General features: G+C 44.5%; 1 protein-coding gene across 4 annotated transcripts in view; it reads left to right on the top strand.

Annotated features, from left to right (window-relative positions):
• DNAH5 (dynein axonemal heavy chain 5) overlaps nucleotides 1–16,254 on the top strand; it is a 463,741-nt gene that overhangs the window by 331,205 nt on the left and 116,282 nt on the right. For all 4 annotated transcript variants that reach the window (XM_075586253.1, XM_075586252.1, XM_075586255.1 and 1 more), the window contains 5 exons: nucleotides 1,506–1,678; nucleotides 2,385–2,563; nucleotides 2,833–3,020; nucleotides 3,835–4,029; nucleotides 7,183–7,317. In XM_075586253.1, coding sequence (XP_075442368.1) covers nucleotides 1,506–1,678; nucleotides 2,385–2,563; nucleotides 2,833–3,020; nucleotides 3,835–4,029; nucleotides 7,183–7,317 — 870 coding nt within the window. The remainder of the gene's footprint in view (nucleotides 1–1,505; nucleotides 1,679–2,384; nucleotides 2,564–2,832; nucleotides 3,021–3,834; nucleotides 4,030–7,182; nucleotides 7,318–16,254) is intronic.

The following is a 16,254-nucleotide window of genomic DNA, read 5'->3' as shown; positions in this document are numbered from 1 at the left end:
TTCAAAATATCCTTATTTAAAACAAACTTGACATGGTACAATGCATCCTTTCAGTTTTAATATTACTGTAAGATCATTTGTCAATGCTTAGGGAAGAGTACCTTGTTATAAAATTGTATGGTTCAACCATCTGTATTAAAAAAAGAGCTTTTGTTTGTCTCTGTCTCTGTCACAGTCATAGCTCCAAGACCATGAAATTTAGACACATTGAACTTTGCATGCATACTAAGAGGACCCTAAGGGTGTGCACCTGGGGGTTATTTTTTATTTGGGAATTTTATTTCTCTCCTGTTTTTAAGTGCTCCGCCTCTGAATGGTGGTATCCTCTCCATGAGGCCGCTGATCGGTTGGTTTCTGAGCTGGTGGCCTTCTGGACATTCCTTAGGGGGAGAAAGTAGGCCGTGGGGGTGTAAGTGAAGGAGGTGGAGCGGTGAGGATGTAAGAGGGAGGGGGAGAGGGGATGAGAGACACGGGGGAGACTAAGGCCGCGGGCATAGTAAACAATAGCGTGCTGAGCCGCATTGAGCCAGCACACTTACATACTGCATTTTGTATGTGTGTGGCTTTAGCGGGCTCGTGCGGGGGCGTGCGGAGGCGTACTGAACTGCAGCCGACATATAAAATTAAGTTAAGTTTTCGTGCTTTCCGGAGCAGAGGGCCGGTCACGTGACCGCAAACATCCAATGGGAATGAGGGACTAGCCCCGCCTCCCACCCCGCATTCGCCAGCTTCCGCAGCACGCTCACTGCCTCGCCTGCCAGGACGCAAAAAAGCACCAGCTTGAGCAGGCGAGGCTGAGCAGGAGCGCGGCTCAGCGTGGCCCGAGGGACCATGCCCGCGGCCTAAGAGAGGGAGGGGAAGGGTGAGAGGGAAGGGAATGGTGGGGATGTAAGAGAGTTAGGGGGGAGTGGTGGGGGTATAAGAGAGGGAGGGGGAGTGATGAGTGTAGTGTAAGAGATTGATCGGGGAGTGAGAGAGGGGAAGTGAGAGACGGGAATAGAAATACATAGTCAGGGAGAGGATTAGAGGAGAGAGTGTGAGAGGTGGGAGTGTAAGAGGAGTGTCACTGAGGGGGAAGGTCACTGAGGGAGTGTGTCAGTGAAGAGGGTGGATGTCACTATAATTTGAGGTGGGAGTCTCCGAGACGGGGTTGGGGGTGCAGCCTCCCTCATTAGAAGTTGGAATTATATATTGTGTTCCAGAGGTCACCATTATCGATTTTGATTAAAAGTTTCAAGTCTGCAATTGAAAAGATGACTCCAGAATACTTAAACTTGGGTAATTAAAATATATGAACCTCGTTTGGCCCTCCCGGTATTGTGGTAGATTGTGGCAACTATACCTTAAAGAAGCAAAAAGCTGTGACTTGTGATTACTCTGCTTCACTCTTTCCTTTTATGCAACTTGGCCCTGGCAACACTGAGTTGTGCTGCATTTGTAAATATATTCTTTTGTCTAAATATCCTGGTCCAAAAAATACTAACAAAATAATCTTCATTTCCTAGTGTCGCATGCACATCAAAAGCCCAACAGATTTTGAATGGCTAAAACAGTGCAGGTTTTATTTCAATGAAGACTCCGACAAGATGCTGATAAACATTACCGATGTGGCTTTCATCTACCAAAATGAGTTTTTAGGTTGCACTGACAGACTCGTCATTACTCCCCTGACAGATAGGTACAGAATTGAATCAGTTTTTCTACAATTAATCTTGGTATCTTCACTCACCTTTTATTTTTCAGGAATCTAAATTTAGAACATTCAAAGTTGGCATAGATTGTATTAAAACCTAATATCAAATCGGGAAAGGAAATAGGATTTGGTCACGCAAACAAATTTGAAGCCTATATTTGGTTTGATCAGAGTAATTCAAGCTATACTTCAACATATACATTCATCTTTATTTTAGTAATGTTTAACCCAATAGCTTCTACAGTGGCTTGTAGTATGCGTAACATAAATTTTTCACTGCATCTTGTAAATAGTGTGTGCGAAATGCAGTTTTCTGTCATAAATGTAGCTACAGTTCAACTATAAATAGTGTAAAACATGTATAGGTAAAATATTGTATTTGTATATTCTACCAGTTTAACGGTTATAAGATGGATCAAGGCAAAATAATAATTTTAAGATAAATATTTGTTTTGGCAGTTTAAGACGGATATTACAAGGCTGTTGTATATTACTAAAATCAAACAATAGGAAACCTGATCGAGCTTTTTATAACACCTTTTGTTCCAGAGAGATGTGTTACTAATTGCGAATCATTGCAAAACTATATTTTGAGGAAAATAATCATTTTAAAAAGCTATTTTCTTGTTAATGTTGTGAAATATGATTAATAGATTGTTATCCACTCTTATGTGAATTTCCTTTTGCTTAGATGTTACATCACACTGGCACAAGCACTGGGAATGAGCATGGGTGGGGCACCAGCTGGTCCTGCAGGAACAGGCAAGACCGAAACTGTCAAGGACATGGGCAGGTGCCTTGGAAAATATGTGGTTGTATTTAATTGTTCTGACCAGATGGATTTTCGAGGGCTGGGGCGAATTTTTAAAGGTGAGATAGTAAAAAAAGCAAAGTTATATTTTATTTTATATGCCATGGTTAAAATATTTATCTTTCTATAAAAAATGGGCAAGAGAGTGTGTTGTAATAAATGTTGGTAGCTTGACTATTGGTTAATTACGTGAAATCAGGGCTGCATATAATTGGATGCACATAAGATAGGAATCTGTCTAGCAGGGTGTAATGTTATGTTGCTTAAATATTTAATAGAACGTTTTAAGCTTTCTGCACTATAAACTGTACCTAATTTGTTATTTTAGGTCTAGCTCAGTCTGGCTCCTGGGGATGCTTTGATGAATTCAACCGCATAGACCTTCCAGTGTTATCAGTAGCTGCACAGCAGATAGCAATAGTGCTTACATGTAAGAAGGAACGAAAAAGAAACTTCATTTTTACAGATGGAGACAATGTAGAGATGAACCCAGAGTTTGGACTGTTTTTAACTATGGTATGGTTAGTTAAACTTTATTTAAGTTTTCCGAAATGTGTGGTTGATATTGTGCTTATTCTTCATATCAATTTGATGAGTAGGCCAATGTTTTAAAATAATATATATGGCACCACGTTGTTCTGCTGGTTAATGTAATATTGCAACATGACATTAACCAATGAGGGAGATTTAAAATCATTCTTCTCACTCTTTTAATCCGATGATGTAAAAAAAGAAATAAGATTTGCATAAGGACAGCTAAGGGACATTGGGGAAAGGGAGTGTATGGATGATATTTCCAAAACGTGCATTGTGTGGTATACAGAATATGAGCACTGCTTATTTCCAAATAAAACAAATCCATATTATTTGCTTGTTTTTGTTTTTCACTGCATAATGTTAGATGGCAATTTAGACTAAGAGCACAATATTTTTGGGAGAAAGTAGTAATGAATAAAATAAAAATTCAATTTATATTCAAAACATTGGGGCTGATTCATCAAGCACTGGTACGGGTTAAGTCAGTGGTAGTTAACATTGGATTGGGTGCACTAACCTGTACAAACCTGGATAAATCTGCCCCATTGAGCTGTTTCTACATTGGGGTTGTTTCCCTAAAAATCCGCTAACTGTTTGTTACATTTTCAAACAATAGATTAAATTCTTGAATTCTTGAGCGTGATCTCCCTTAATCATTCTTTTAGAAACTTGATAAAGTGCACACTTTACGTAAGACACTAAGAAAAGATTCAGGTGTGATGGTGCAACTAGTTTTATGAAGATGTTATTATAACAAAGAAATACATTGCTTGTTTTTTTCCTTCACAATCAGAATCCTGGATATGCTGGAAGGCAGGAGCTACCAGAGAACTTGAAGATCAACTTCCGATCAGTGGCTATGATGGTTCCTGACCGCCAAATCATCATTCGAGTAAAGTTAGCTAGTTGTGGGTTTATTGACAACATTGTTCTAGCCAGGAAGTTCTTCACACTTTACAAGTTGTGTGAAGAACAGCTCTCTAAACAGGTAAGCTTGAAAACTTTGTCTCAATGATAAATATATATTTTTTAATGTTGCCTATAAAATAGATGTATTTGTTACTGAGGATATATATTCTCGCAACCCAGGGGGAGCATAAAGGAGAAAAACAACAGAAGAACAATCTAAGTGCAGACAGTTCAATTCAATGTGAATACACGTGATGAATATCTTGGCTCTTATGTGTAGCCTACTCACAAGATAGTAGTAGTGTAAGGGCAACAACAGGTGACTTGGATCTGTGAATTCTTCTATATGTAGGCAGAATACTCCTATCACTCAGAAGTCAGATCGGTTTAGGGCATGAAAGGATAAAGAAAAATCTCCATAGTGCAGATCAATGGTACAAAATAAAGACTTTATAGTATTGCTAAAAATGCATAGGGATCGTGCCGCAGCTCACCACACCGCCTCCGTACAGACCTGGCCGTCTGCTAACTCCCCTGCCCTGCAGCGGTCGGAGCTCCTCTCCGGCACTGTCCCCAGTGCGACACGTCACTTCCGGTCTACTCAGGGAACTCCGCTGCGTCACGGCCTCCGATGCGTCACGTCACTTCCGGTATGGCTTGTGATGGACAGTTGCTCGGCACCAATCCTCTCTCTACCTGGGCGGTTCTACTCAATGCGTTTCGCCAATAGGAAAGTCGGCTTCGTCAGGAGTATGACGCCCCCCCTCCTCGTACACTTTATATACCATGATCAATTACTAATGGTATTAACCCTTACATAGCCAATAGAAATTGGAGAAGTTCAGGTCGAGTTAGATACATACACATTATCATCTAAAAATGGGAAATTTAATAATGAGTGCCATCTGAATAATTAACCAGTGGGAATTTAAGTAAACACAATCGTGCACCCATTATTAGATAAAGAGTATCTTAAATAACTAAACAGTTATATTTATTAGACCAACAGGTTCGAGATTAGAGAGCAAAAGGATCAAAACTTAACTATAGGCTCAAAAATAATGATTCTACAGATAAAAGGATTAGGAGGAAGAATATATCCAAGAAAAAAAAAAAAAAAAAAAAAAATATATATATATATATATATATATATATATATATATATATATATATATATATATATATATATATATATAGTGAATGCATCCAAACTAAATGCACTAAGCTGAACTAACATTCTAACAGGGAATACACCAAATGACAAAACTGGGTACTAACCCAGGGCATATCAGTATATATATATATATATATATATATATATATATATATATATATATATATATATATATATACACAGTAAAACACGAAATAGCTATTAAGTTAAGTTATAGATTCGGTGGGCTCAATAACAGGACATAAAAATATTTCAACTAACAACCACTTTGGAAAGAGCATGTGAGCAAAAGCTGTTTTATATACGTTTTCTATAAGTAAATTAGTTTTGATACCTGTAAAGTTACAGAAATGCAGTACTTAATATCAAGAGAATTTCCCTTCCTGCACTCACAGATATTATTCAGAGAAATTCTCTACTACTGTACTGGAAATACTGCCATGTAGATAACTTCTCAATGTTTTTTTTTTATATTAGACTGAGAAACTACATGGCACATACTGTAGAACAATATATTCATATGTTCATAAGTAATGTGTGATAGGTGATGCATAAGAGTATAACTTTATACTACACTGGATCTCTGATCCCCATTCCACACCATTACTGAGGTTCCAGTCACCACCGTAATAGGTTTAACATCTACACTGCTTTATTTTAACATATACAGCTTAATCCCATTATAATGCGGTCCTCTGGGGCCACCCGCAACCACCGCGTTATAAACAGGGTCGCGGAAAAAATGGCCGCCGAATTTTTTTTTTTTTAATTTTTTTTGTGTGGTGGTACTGTGTCTGCCGGAGGGGGAAAGCTGAGAATTCTCCCAGCGTTCCCAGACCCGGTGGGGCAGAGGCAACAGCACACAGCACTTACCCGGCATCTGGCAGCTCTTCTCTCTGTCTCTACTTCCTGCTTCTGCTTCCGTCTTGTGAGAGCAAGTTTCCTTAAAGAGACAGTATGTCTCTGTGTGTGTGTGTGTGTGTGTGTGTGTGTGTGTGTGTGTGTGTGTGTGTGTGTGTGTGTGTGTGTGTGTGTGTGTATTTCACTGTGAGACTGTGTGTGTGTCAGTGTGTGCAGTGTGCTGTGAATGTATGCAGTGTGCTGTGAGTGTGTGCTATGAGTGTATGCAGTGTGCTGTTTGTGTGTGTCAGTGTGTGTGTGCAGTGTGCTGTGTGTGTGTGTGTGTGTGCAGTGTGCTGTGAGTGTGTGCTGTGATTGTATGCAGTGTGCTGTGAGTGTGTGCAGTGTGCAGTGTGCTGTGAGTGTGTGCTATGAGTGTATGAAGTGTGCTGTGTGCAGTGGGCTGTGAGTGTGTGCAGTGGGCTGTGAGTGTGTGCAGTGGGCTGTGAGTGTGTGCAGTGGGCTGTGAGTGTGTGCAGTGGGCTGTGAGTGTGTGCAGTGGGCTGTGAGTGTGTGCAGTGGGCTGTGAGTGTGTACAGTGGGCTGTGAGTGTGTGCAGTGGGCTGTGAGTGTGTGCAGTGGGCTGTGAGTGTGTGCAGTGGGCTGTGAGTGTGTGCAGTGGGCTGTGAGTGTGTGCAGTGGGCTGTGAGTGTGTGTAGTGGGCTGTGAGTGTGTGCAGTGGGCTGTGAGTGTGTGCAGTGTGTGTGCAAAAAACAAAAACAAAAAAAAACTTAAAAAAAAAAAAATTACATTCGGGGTCCACACTCAAACCGTGTTATAAGCGGATCTGCTGTTATAGCGGATCACGCTATAACGGGGTTGAGCTGTACCATGTGAGTGTGAGGATTTTGTTTTTTTCTGCTTCCGAACCCTGAAATTCTTTGCTGTGTTACATAATTTTTTCCCTCTTTTTCCTTGCATATACCTGGGAGTATGTGTGCTCCATATCCTGCACAATGCATTAGTTATACCATTTATTTTTATTCAAAATCAGTTAAAAAGGACAACACATTTCTAATCAAAGTATCATATAACCTCCTCTGATGCGTTTTGTGGGCAAATGCCACTTCATAAAGAATGATTACAACTATTCTCTTTATTACTATTACTCTGTATACTATTGATATGACCTTGTCCTATGTACTGAAATTCCCTTAGGTTCATTATGACTTTGGTCTGCGAAACATTTTGTCAGTATTGAGAACATTGGGTGCATCTAAAAGAATAAATCCATCTGACACAGAATCTACCATTGTTATGCGTGTTCTAAGAGATATGAATCTTTCAAAATTGGTAAGTATCACCTATTACAAAAAGAGCAAGATTCACTAACCCTGATTATTTTAGCACAAATTGCATTAGAATACTTTGCTTAATAATCATGGAATATATTTAAAACCAGAGACAGACCATGAAACACAGATACACGGTACAGTGCCTATACGATCTGTCGATCTGTCGATCTGTCGATCTGTCGATCTGTCGATCTGTCGATCTGTCGATCTGTTATTTATATATATATATATCTTTTTAATCAAATGGTCTTTTAGTTTAACCCTTTGGCCAAAGTGTTGTAAGCCCTTATTTATTTATTTTAGTGTTAGGACACTTGAGATGTGGTCTGTCTTGGAGGGGCTCAAGGGCTTACAACACTTTGGCCAAAGGGTTAAACTAAAAGACCATTTTATTCAAAAGATATCTTTATATATATATATATATATATATATATATATATATATATATATATATATATATATATATATATGTAACCCTCTTTCCTGCTGACTAGACAGACTACTGATGCTGTATATACCTGCTGGCTCACCGAGATCTGAGCCTCCGCTAACTGGGAGCCTGGGGCAACAATAGTAAATGGCAGCGCCTCCACTTGCCCAGGATCCCCTAGATGTGAGATTCCCCTGGACAAGAACAATAATAACAAACCACAAGTATACTGTATGTAACAGTTTACTATATATATATATATATATATATATACGTTGGGCCTAATAACACATATGCATGAAATAACATTAGCGAACATATACACTTATATGGCAGTTATACGCTTGAATGACATATACACATCTAAGAATGATATAGCTGAATACCAGTAGTTCAGAGTGCACCCACAGTGCAAGTGTCCCTTCCCCACCACCGTGTGCACCCCACACCGTGTCCAATGTACTGGACCAGTCCCTTGGTCACTTAACCTTTAGTGTCTCCAAGAAACCCACCCCCAAAGACTGGATCAGCGCCTGTAGGTACCGGTGTTGGTGCACTTTATAATAATACCTGCCGGGCGCTCCAGCACCCGGTCGCTGATACTTCGAAAAGGATTTGCAGATCCAGCGTCGTCTCTCACGAGTAGTTCCTCACTGTCAGGGAGGTCTCTCACAAGGCTTGACTCCGCAATGCTGTCTGATCCCAAACTACAGATCACCTTGTAGCTCAGGAAGCTGGTGGTGACTCAGGGCCTGTGCTGGGGCCTTGGGAATATTCTGGCCTATGCAGTGGGTCACCTCCTCTCCCCCTGCCTCCCAGCACCAACTGACACCAACTGCCTGTTTTCTCCAGAGCGCTGAATGTTTCAGAATCAGAGAGCAGAGAGTTCTGACAACCCCATTGGCTGCTGTGACCACCTGGTATCCCAACTCCCTGAGGCTCATGGACTTGTAGTCTCACACAGAGCCTTCCCTGGTAATGGCCGCCGCTGGGGATGCTCCTATCTAAAATGGCCACCTCTCCTGTATCACTGCGCATGCGCAACTCTATCTGTAGGGGCTGCCACAACTATCGCGCTACTGCGCATGCGCGAATCGCGCATAACATGGCGGTGCCATGAGCCAATACCTCCAGGAGTCCTCGGCGCCGCGGCCGCCCCGGCAGCTCCCACTAGCACAAGGGTAAGAAGGGGTGGTACCGGAGGACCTGGCTACATCCTCCCCCTGGTGGAATCCAACGACCCCGCTTGGGAACGTATACCAATGTCACTCATATTTACACAATAAAAATGCATATATATTAGTACAACTTATCACTTGTATACTCTACATGAGTGTAACAGGGGACGTATCCCTGTTCACAAATGTGCCTCTAATCCAGCAGTGTGGTGGTTAACTGCTGGTAGGCAATTAACTAACACCACCTGCCTGATTAGATTGCTTAGAAAAGCCTGTCTTTTGAGACAGGAAGTGAGACTCCTTTGCTCACACCTGAGCTGAACTTGGAGACAGAGCAGAGATTCCTTAGTCCACAACTGGACTGAACCAAGGAAGGGCAGATGTCTTGAGCGACAAGCTGACCACAAGACAAAGTGGACAAGATTCTAACCTGGAGCCTGACATTTTCTGTGCACACAAGGGTGCGGTTCCAGGAGAGCAGAGAAGCTTCCCCTACAGCAGCCCAGCTAACAGATAAGACTTTTTCGTATAAGACTATTATCTAGGTCTGTGTATTGATAAATGTCTCCATGATTTGGGGCTGGTAAAGAGCCTAGCTAACCAACCCAGTCAGAGAGGGCTGAACTACATGTGTAGATAGTCTCCAAAGCAGAGATAGGTTTTCTTTGTTTGGCTCACTATTTCGCTTATGTTGATTTTTTGCTGTGTTTTAAGCGACAGGCACAATAAAGCCTTGTTATAATTTCACCTTACAACAGTCTCCATTGTGTACCTCTGCACATGTCCGCCTACAATGAGATTATACATTTCATTGAACATTACAATCACAGATCTCACTCTACTGCGAGCCCACTGCTGAGCCTCATAATGGGGTGCCCCGAATTGATCATGTCATTCTCATGGGAGGTTGCCAACTCTATGACTTCTGCGGAGCTGTTCTTCAGTCACTCCCTCTGGAGAGTAACTAACCTTACTTTGTAACTCAATCTCTTCCCTTGAGGGACTCGGTGGTTCAACACAGTCTCTTTGAGGCACAAAGCATGGGCTCTGTGGATCTAAGGGCTGACTCACTGGAGTCACCTTATCTGACTTTCGACCATGAGGCCCTTTACCCATAGCTCCTTCGGGAAATGCCCCTGTGGTCGGAAGGCCCCTTTGAGAGGTTCCCTCCATAGAGTCCTCAGGGTTGGTATTATTTACAGTCTCTGAACCAACCTCTGTTAAGTTTGGCTCCCCATCTAGGGAAGCAGCTGCTATTTCCGGCTCTTCATCTCATACTTGAGGTATAGGAAGTAGATGATTTCTATGCTATACCTTTACCTGGCCTTCTGAGTCTTTGATACGATACACCGGGAGGCCAGGCGTCTGTGACTCCACCTCATATACACCATCTCTCCAACGGTCGGCCAGTTTATGCTTCCCAGGAACGCCCAGATTGCGAAGAAGGACAGCATCCCCCGGACGAATTTCCTTATGGCGCACTTTATGATCGTAGCGTCTCTTATTACTCGCATTTAATTGAGCCGAAGCTTTTTCTGCCAACTTATATGCCTGCTGCAAACTGTCTTGTAGCCTTTGCACATACTGGAAATCCGTCCTATTGGATACCCCATCCATAGATATCCGCAGACGTACATCCACTGGTAGCCGAGCTTCTCGTCCAAACATCAGAAAGTAAGGCGTATATCCAGTGGACTCATGGCGGGTGCAATTATAAGCATGTACCAATGACTCTACATGCTTACTCCATTCAGTCTTCTGTGAGCCCTTTAGGGTACCAAGCATGTTGAGCAGCGTTCAGTTGAACCGTTCAGGCATAGCGTCCCCTTCTGGGTGGTAAGGTGTCATCCGGGACTTGGTGATACTCAGCAACTTAAGCAGTTCTCGTATAAGATTACTTTCAAAGTCCCGGCCTTGATCCGAATGCAATCGATTTGGTAGTCCATAATGAATGAAATACTTCTCCCATAAGACTTTAACTACAGTCACCGCCCGTTGGTCTTTAGTAGGGAAGGCTTGGGCATAACTGGTGTAGTGATCTGTGATCACCAGTACATTTCCGATGCCTCGAGTGTCGGGTTCAATACAAAGAAAGTCCATACACACCAGATCCATGGGTCCCGATATTTTCAAATGAGCCATGGGCGCCGCCCGGGTGGGTAGAGTTTTTCGTTGTATACAGCGTGTACACCGCCTACAGTGCAGTTCCACAGACTCCCTCATTTTGGGCCAAAAGAATCGATCACGAAGTAGCCCAAAGGTTTTATCGATACCCAGATGACCGTGATCATCATGTAACGCTCGAAGGATCATTGGTTGTAGGATCTTAGGTAGGAATAACTGTCGTCTATCCGGGTGGTTGTGGTACGGCACTACCCTATACAGTAGACAGTTATCGAGTTCGAACTTGTTCATTTGTTTCATCAACAAGGCTAACATTTCTTTAGGGGCCCGTTTAAGCAACGATGGATTATTTTGTTGGAGAGCTTGACGGACTATCCCTGCCACTGGGTCGTGAATTTGATATTGTACCAGATCCTTCCAGGTGATAATTTTATCCGGAGTGATATCCATCCCGTCCGGGTGATGGTACGCTTCTGGGATAGCCTTTGATTGACACCCTAAAGAATCCACTATCCTCAATTCAGAGAAGTCAACTCGGTCTTGCACCACCGCTGCTATGGAGCACAATGCCCGTACTCCTGGTCCCGGAATTTCTTCCCAAACACCCTCATCAGGAGTAGGATTTAATCCAGGTCGTCGAGATACTGCACCGACACACTTTATTCGAGCAAATACCCGGTATGTACCTGGCAGATACCTGGAATGCGCCGCTCCTCACCTCTGACAAGCCCCGTTGCATTTGCCTTCCCAGCCTGGGTTCATGCCTGGCTGATGGGCGGCTGATCTGTTAAATGATAATGATTAGGATTTAATAGGCTGCAATGCTTCGCGTGTCTACCAGATGGCATAAATTCATGAATTGTAATGCAGTATATATATATGTACTGTGCAGTATTGCAGCCAGCGGGAATAAAATGCTTCAATCCCTGCCTGGAAAATAACTCAATGCACTCGGGCAGAAAACAGTCACAAACCTCAATACACCCGGGTATACCCGAATTCGTGGGACTAGCCGAGCTCGAATAAAGTGTGTCGCCAGTGTAGGGAGTCAGCACCAATGTTCATAGGCCCAGGCTTGTACTTAAGGGTGAATTGATCATTTGAGAGCGCTGCTAACCAGCGGTGGCCGGTAGCATCCAACTTAGCAGAGGTGTTGATGTATGTCAAAGGGTTATTATCAGTCCTAACTTCAAATGTGACCCCATACAAGTAGTCATGCAGCTTGTCCACAATAGCCCATTTGAGGGCTAGAAACTCCAATTTGTGTACAGGATAGTTCTGTTCACTGGGCGTTAAACTCCGACTGACATAGGCCACTGGTCGAAGTCCAGTATTGTATTTCTGATGCAACACTGCTCCTAAACTGTTAAAACTGGCATCCACATGTAGAATATACGGCCGCTCAGAGTCTGCATAGGCCAGCACAGGGGCCTGTGTTAAGTTTCTCTTTAACCCCAGAAACGCCTTTTCGCAAGCTGGAGTCCACTTATCCCCGAAGAGTGCTTGAGCAGAAGCTGCTTTCAGACCCGTGTCTTCAGGGTATATTTTGAGAAGGTAATTGAGAACCTTTGCCTTGCTGGAATAGCCTTCCACAAACCTTCGATAATAACCGCAAAATCCTAGGAAGGATCGCAATTCCATAACGTTAGCGGGTCGCGGACAGTTCACCACTGCTTCTATCTTCCCCGGATCAGTAGATATTCCTTCCACAGAGACAATGTGACCCACATAGGTCACCGAGGTGCGGCAAAACCGACACTTATCCATCGACAGCTTGAGTCCTTCCGCGCTTAGTCGATCCAGCACTTTTATCAGCCGCTCTTCATGTTCCTCCAGCGTCTTCCTGAACACTATAATGTCATCCAGATACACTAAGCATTCTCTGGGGTTCATATCCCAAATCGTCTTTTCCATTAGACGCTGGAAAGTGGCTGGAGCACTGCATATACCTTGTGGCATACGCGTGAATTGATAAAACCCCAGCGGGCAGATGAAAGCTGTTTTCTCCTGATCTTCGGAGTTCATCGGCACTTGGTAATACCCGGACCTCAGATCCAACACACTGAACCACTTATTTCCCGACAGTGCGTTTAAGAGGTCTTTGATCCGAGGGAGGGTATACTGATCTAGTACGATTATTCAAGGTTCTATAGTCCACACACAGCCGTACTGACCCGTTCTTTTTCCACACTACCACGATAGGCGATGCATATGGACTGCGAGATCCCATGATGATGCCGGCCGCCTCCATTTCTTGTAGTAGATTTCTCACATCTTCCACATCCCTAGGAGCGATGCGGCGGGACCTTTCTCGAAACGGAGTCGTATCATTTAACCGAATGGTATGTTGAGCGCTGCGGCTACAGCCCACGTCCATATCACTGGTGGAGAATACTGCTCGTCTTGCTTCCAATTTGGTCAGCAACCTCTCTCTCCATTCTTCCGTCAATTTAGAGTCCCCGAAGTCAAACGCCAGTCGGGAAGCTGCTACAGATACGGCTGCTGCCAGTGTTCGAGTCTCCATCTTCTCCACAGGAGTGATAGGGTATATTCTCCCCAACAGCTGTCCGTAGTCGATATGCATGGGGTAGAGAGAAATGTTCTGTACAAACACCTGCACTCTATTTGGTAGTTTAGACGGCCATTCCCTCACCTCGGCCAGCAGTTTGTACTGCTGTAACACACTTTATTTGAGCAAATACCCAGTATGTACCTGGCAGATACCTGGAATGCGCCGCTCCTCACCTCTGACAAGCCCCGTTGCGTTTGCCTTCCCAGCCATGGTTCATGCCTGGCTGACGGGCGGCTGATCTGTTAAATAATAATGATTAGGATTTAATAGGCTGCAATGCTTCGCGTGTCTACCAGATGGCATAAATTCATGAATTGTAATGCAGTATATATATATACTGTGCAGTATTGCAGCCAGCGGGAATAAAATGCTTCAATCCCTGCCTGGAAAATAATGCAATGCACTCGGGCAGAAAACAGTCACAAACCTCAATACACCCGAGGTATACCCGAATTCGTGGGACTAGCCGAGCTCAAATAAAGTGTGTCGCCAGTGTATCTGCGCCGTTGGTCGTCTTCAGGAGTACTTTCCAGCGAGAATAGTCGATCTGTCTTGTGCCTTTCTGGATAGCAGCAGGTAGCAGTCATCACTTTCCCTCCTCCTGGTGGGATCTCAGTTAACCCGTACTCAATATTGTAGAAGACTCCGTGCTCTTCTTGTGTCGCTATCCTACAACACTCCTCTCGCAATACAGGGTATTCTGCTAGCGCCGTTAGCGGTAGTTCACCCGCCTCCTGTAGGTACATACGAATCACTGCCTGAACTATGTTAGTTTTGCTTCCCAAGATTATCGGAGCACTAGGATGTTCTTGAGGCTTCTGGCATACCAACGTTCCACCTCCACCTCCACCTCCATAGGGTGATGCTTGCCAGTATTCAGCTGTGGGATATCCAGATGAACCCGTACCACTCCATCAATAGGGTAGTCTTCATGGCTTAACCCTCGCAATCTCATTGCATCTGCAGACAGCAGGGGCAACCGGTGAAGATGTTGATCGTAAAACGGTCGGTATACTATTGTTACTTGGGAACCAGTATCTAGCAACGCTGAAGCGTAGATGCCTTCAATAACAACCTTCACAATGGCAGCGGGTCCTATGCAGCAGCCTGCCTTTGGCGGTACCGACGCTTCATTTGAACTTGATGGCGGGGTCTCTTCTGGTGTAGTGGTATCTTCAGATTTCAGGGTGATACACAGCATAGATTTCGCGTTTTCCGCAGCAACCTTCGTCTTCTGCGAACAGAACGGGGCGATGTGACCCTTCTTGCCACAACAGAAACAGAGGACACCACTTCGATTAGACTGGGCCCGTGGAGTAGAGGACATACGCCCGGAGGGAGGATCCGTGGTATCAGCTTCGTCATCATAAGGGTCTTCTTTTTCCTGATGTGCCTCTTTGTTAGATTTCCCTTTAATCTCTCCTCTCTTGGCTTCCTTGGAGGAAGTCCCCATCTTTTAAGCAGGACTTGAATCACGAACTACCAGAACAGTTTCATGTGCTTGTACTCCATCAATTCTTCAAAGGACAATGCTTGCCCCGGAACGAGGCTACCACTGACTCTGACAGCTACCGGGTGTAGTGACAAGAGACCCCTCAGGAGCTGCGTGGTTCTCGGGCCGTTGGCCTCTGACTTCCGCACTACTTTCTTCCTCACCAACGTCCAGAGATCCAGGTGAACTCGTCGTAGGAATGCGGACACCATTTCTCCTTCAGACTGGACCAGGGCGTGGATTTTGGCCATCAAGAAGAAGACGTCCACTGGTGTGCCGTAGGCCTTGGTGAGCGCACGCAGTATGGCTTGGGAATCTGCTTCAGGGTGATCATCCCAGTAGCTCTGTAACATGTGTGAGGCGGGCGGCCGCAGGCATTCCACGATCCACTGTCGCTTTACGGCCTCTGCGCAGTTCCACTCTGGGAGTACCTGCTCTGTGTGATCCTTCCATTCTTCAAACTCGGATTCACCTAAGGGGGTAGGTTGAATTCCCGAAAATGCTTTAAGTTTGCAGTATTGCTGTGACTGTGCAGAGTGGAGGAAGGCATCATCCAGCTGGAGGACGGCCACATTGGGTAGGGAACCCCCACTAGCCCCACTGTCCCTGGGTGCTGTGTGGTGTGTAGGGGATGGCGAGTGAGAGGAGCCATACCACAGGGAGTGCCGACGGGTAGTATCTGGTGCAAATGTGATGTGGGGAAAAGGCGCCTGGATGGCGGTATTGGCTGGCCACGCTGAGGATAGGGGTCTCCCCATCCCTGGTGCACGGAGTGGGGTGGTCGGAAGCTGACACCTGGGTAGCTCAGGGTAAACCAGCTGGCAACTTCTACCCGTCAGTTCGGTTAAGTGTAGTACGTGGGGACCAGTCTTGTGTAGTCAGATGTAGTTTCCAGCAGAAGCACTTTATACCCATGGCAGTCTTTGTCATATGTATGATCTACATACTTGGCGGTGGCCAGGCCTGGTGAATTCTTTATTTGGCCAGACACTGAGAATACAGAAGTAGGGCCGGGGACTCTGCTCACCGCAACCACGTGTCGCGGTGATACGTTGCACCGCAAGGCCCACTCGCGAACCTCTTGCCTTGAAGGCATAGACATAATTTAGCGATAATTTTGTAAATCTGCTTGGGCACCC

Source organism: Ascaphus truei, chromosome 2, assembly GCF_040206685.1.
Source record: "Ascaphus truei isolate aAscTru1 chromosome 2, aAscTru1.hap1, whole genome shotgun sequence".
Lineage (NCBI taxonomy): Eukaryota > Metazoa > Chordata > Amphibia > Anura > Ascaphidae > Ascaphus > Ascaphus truei.
This window is presented reverse-complemented; position numbering and strand designations above follow the sequence as displayed.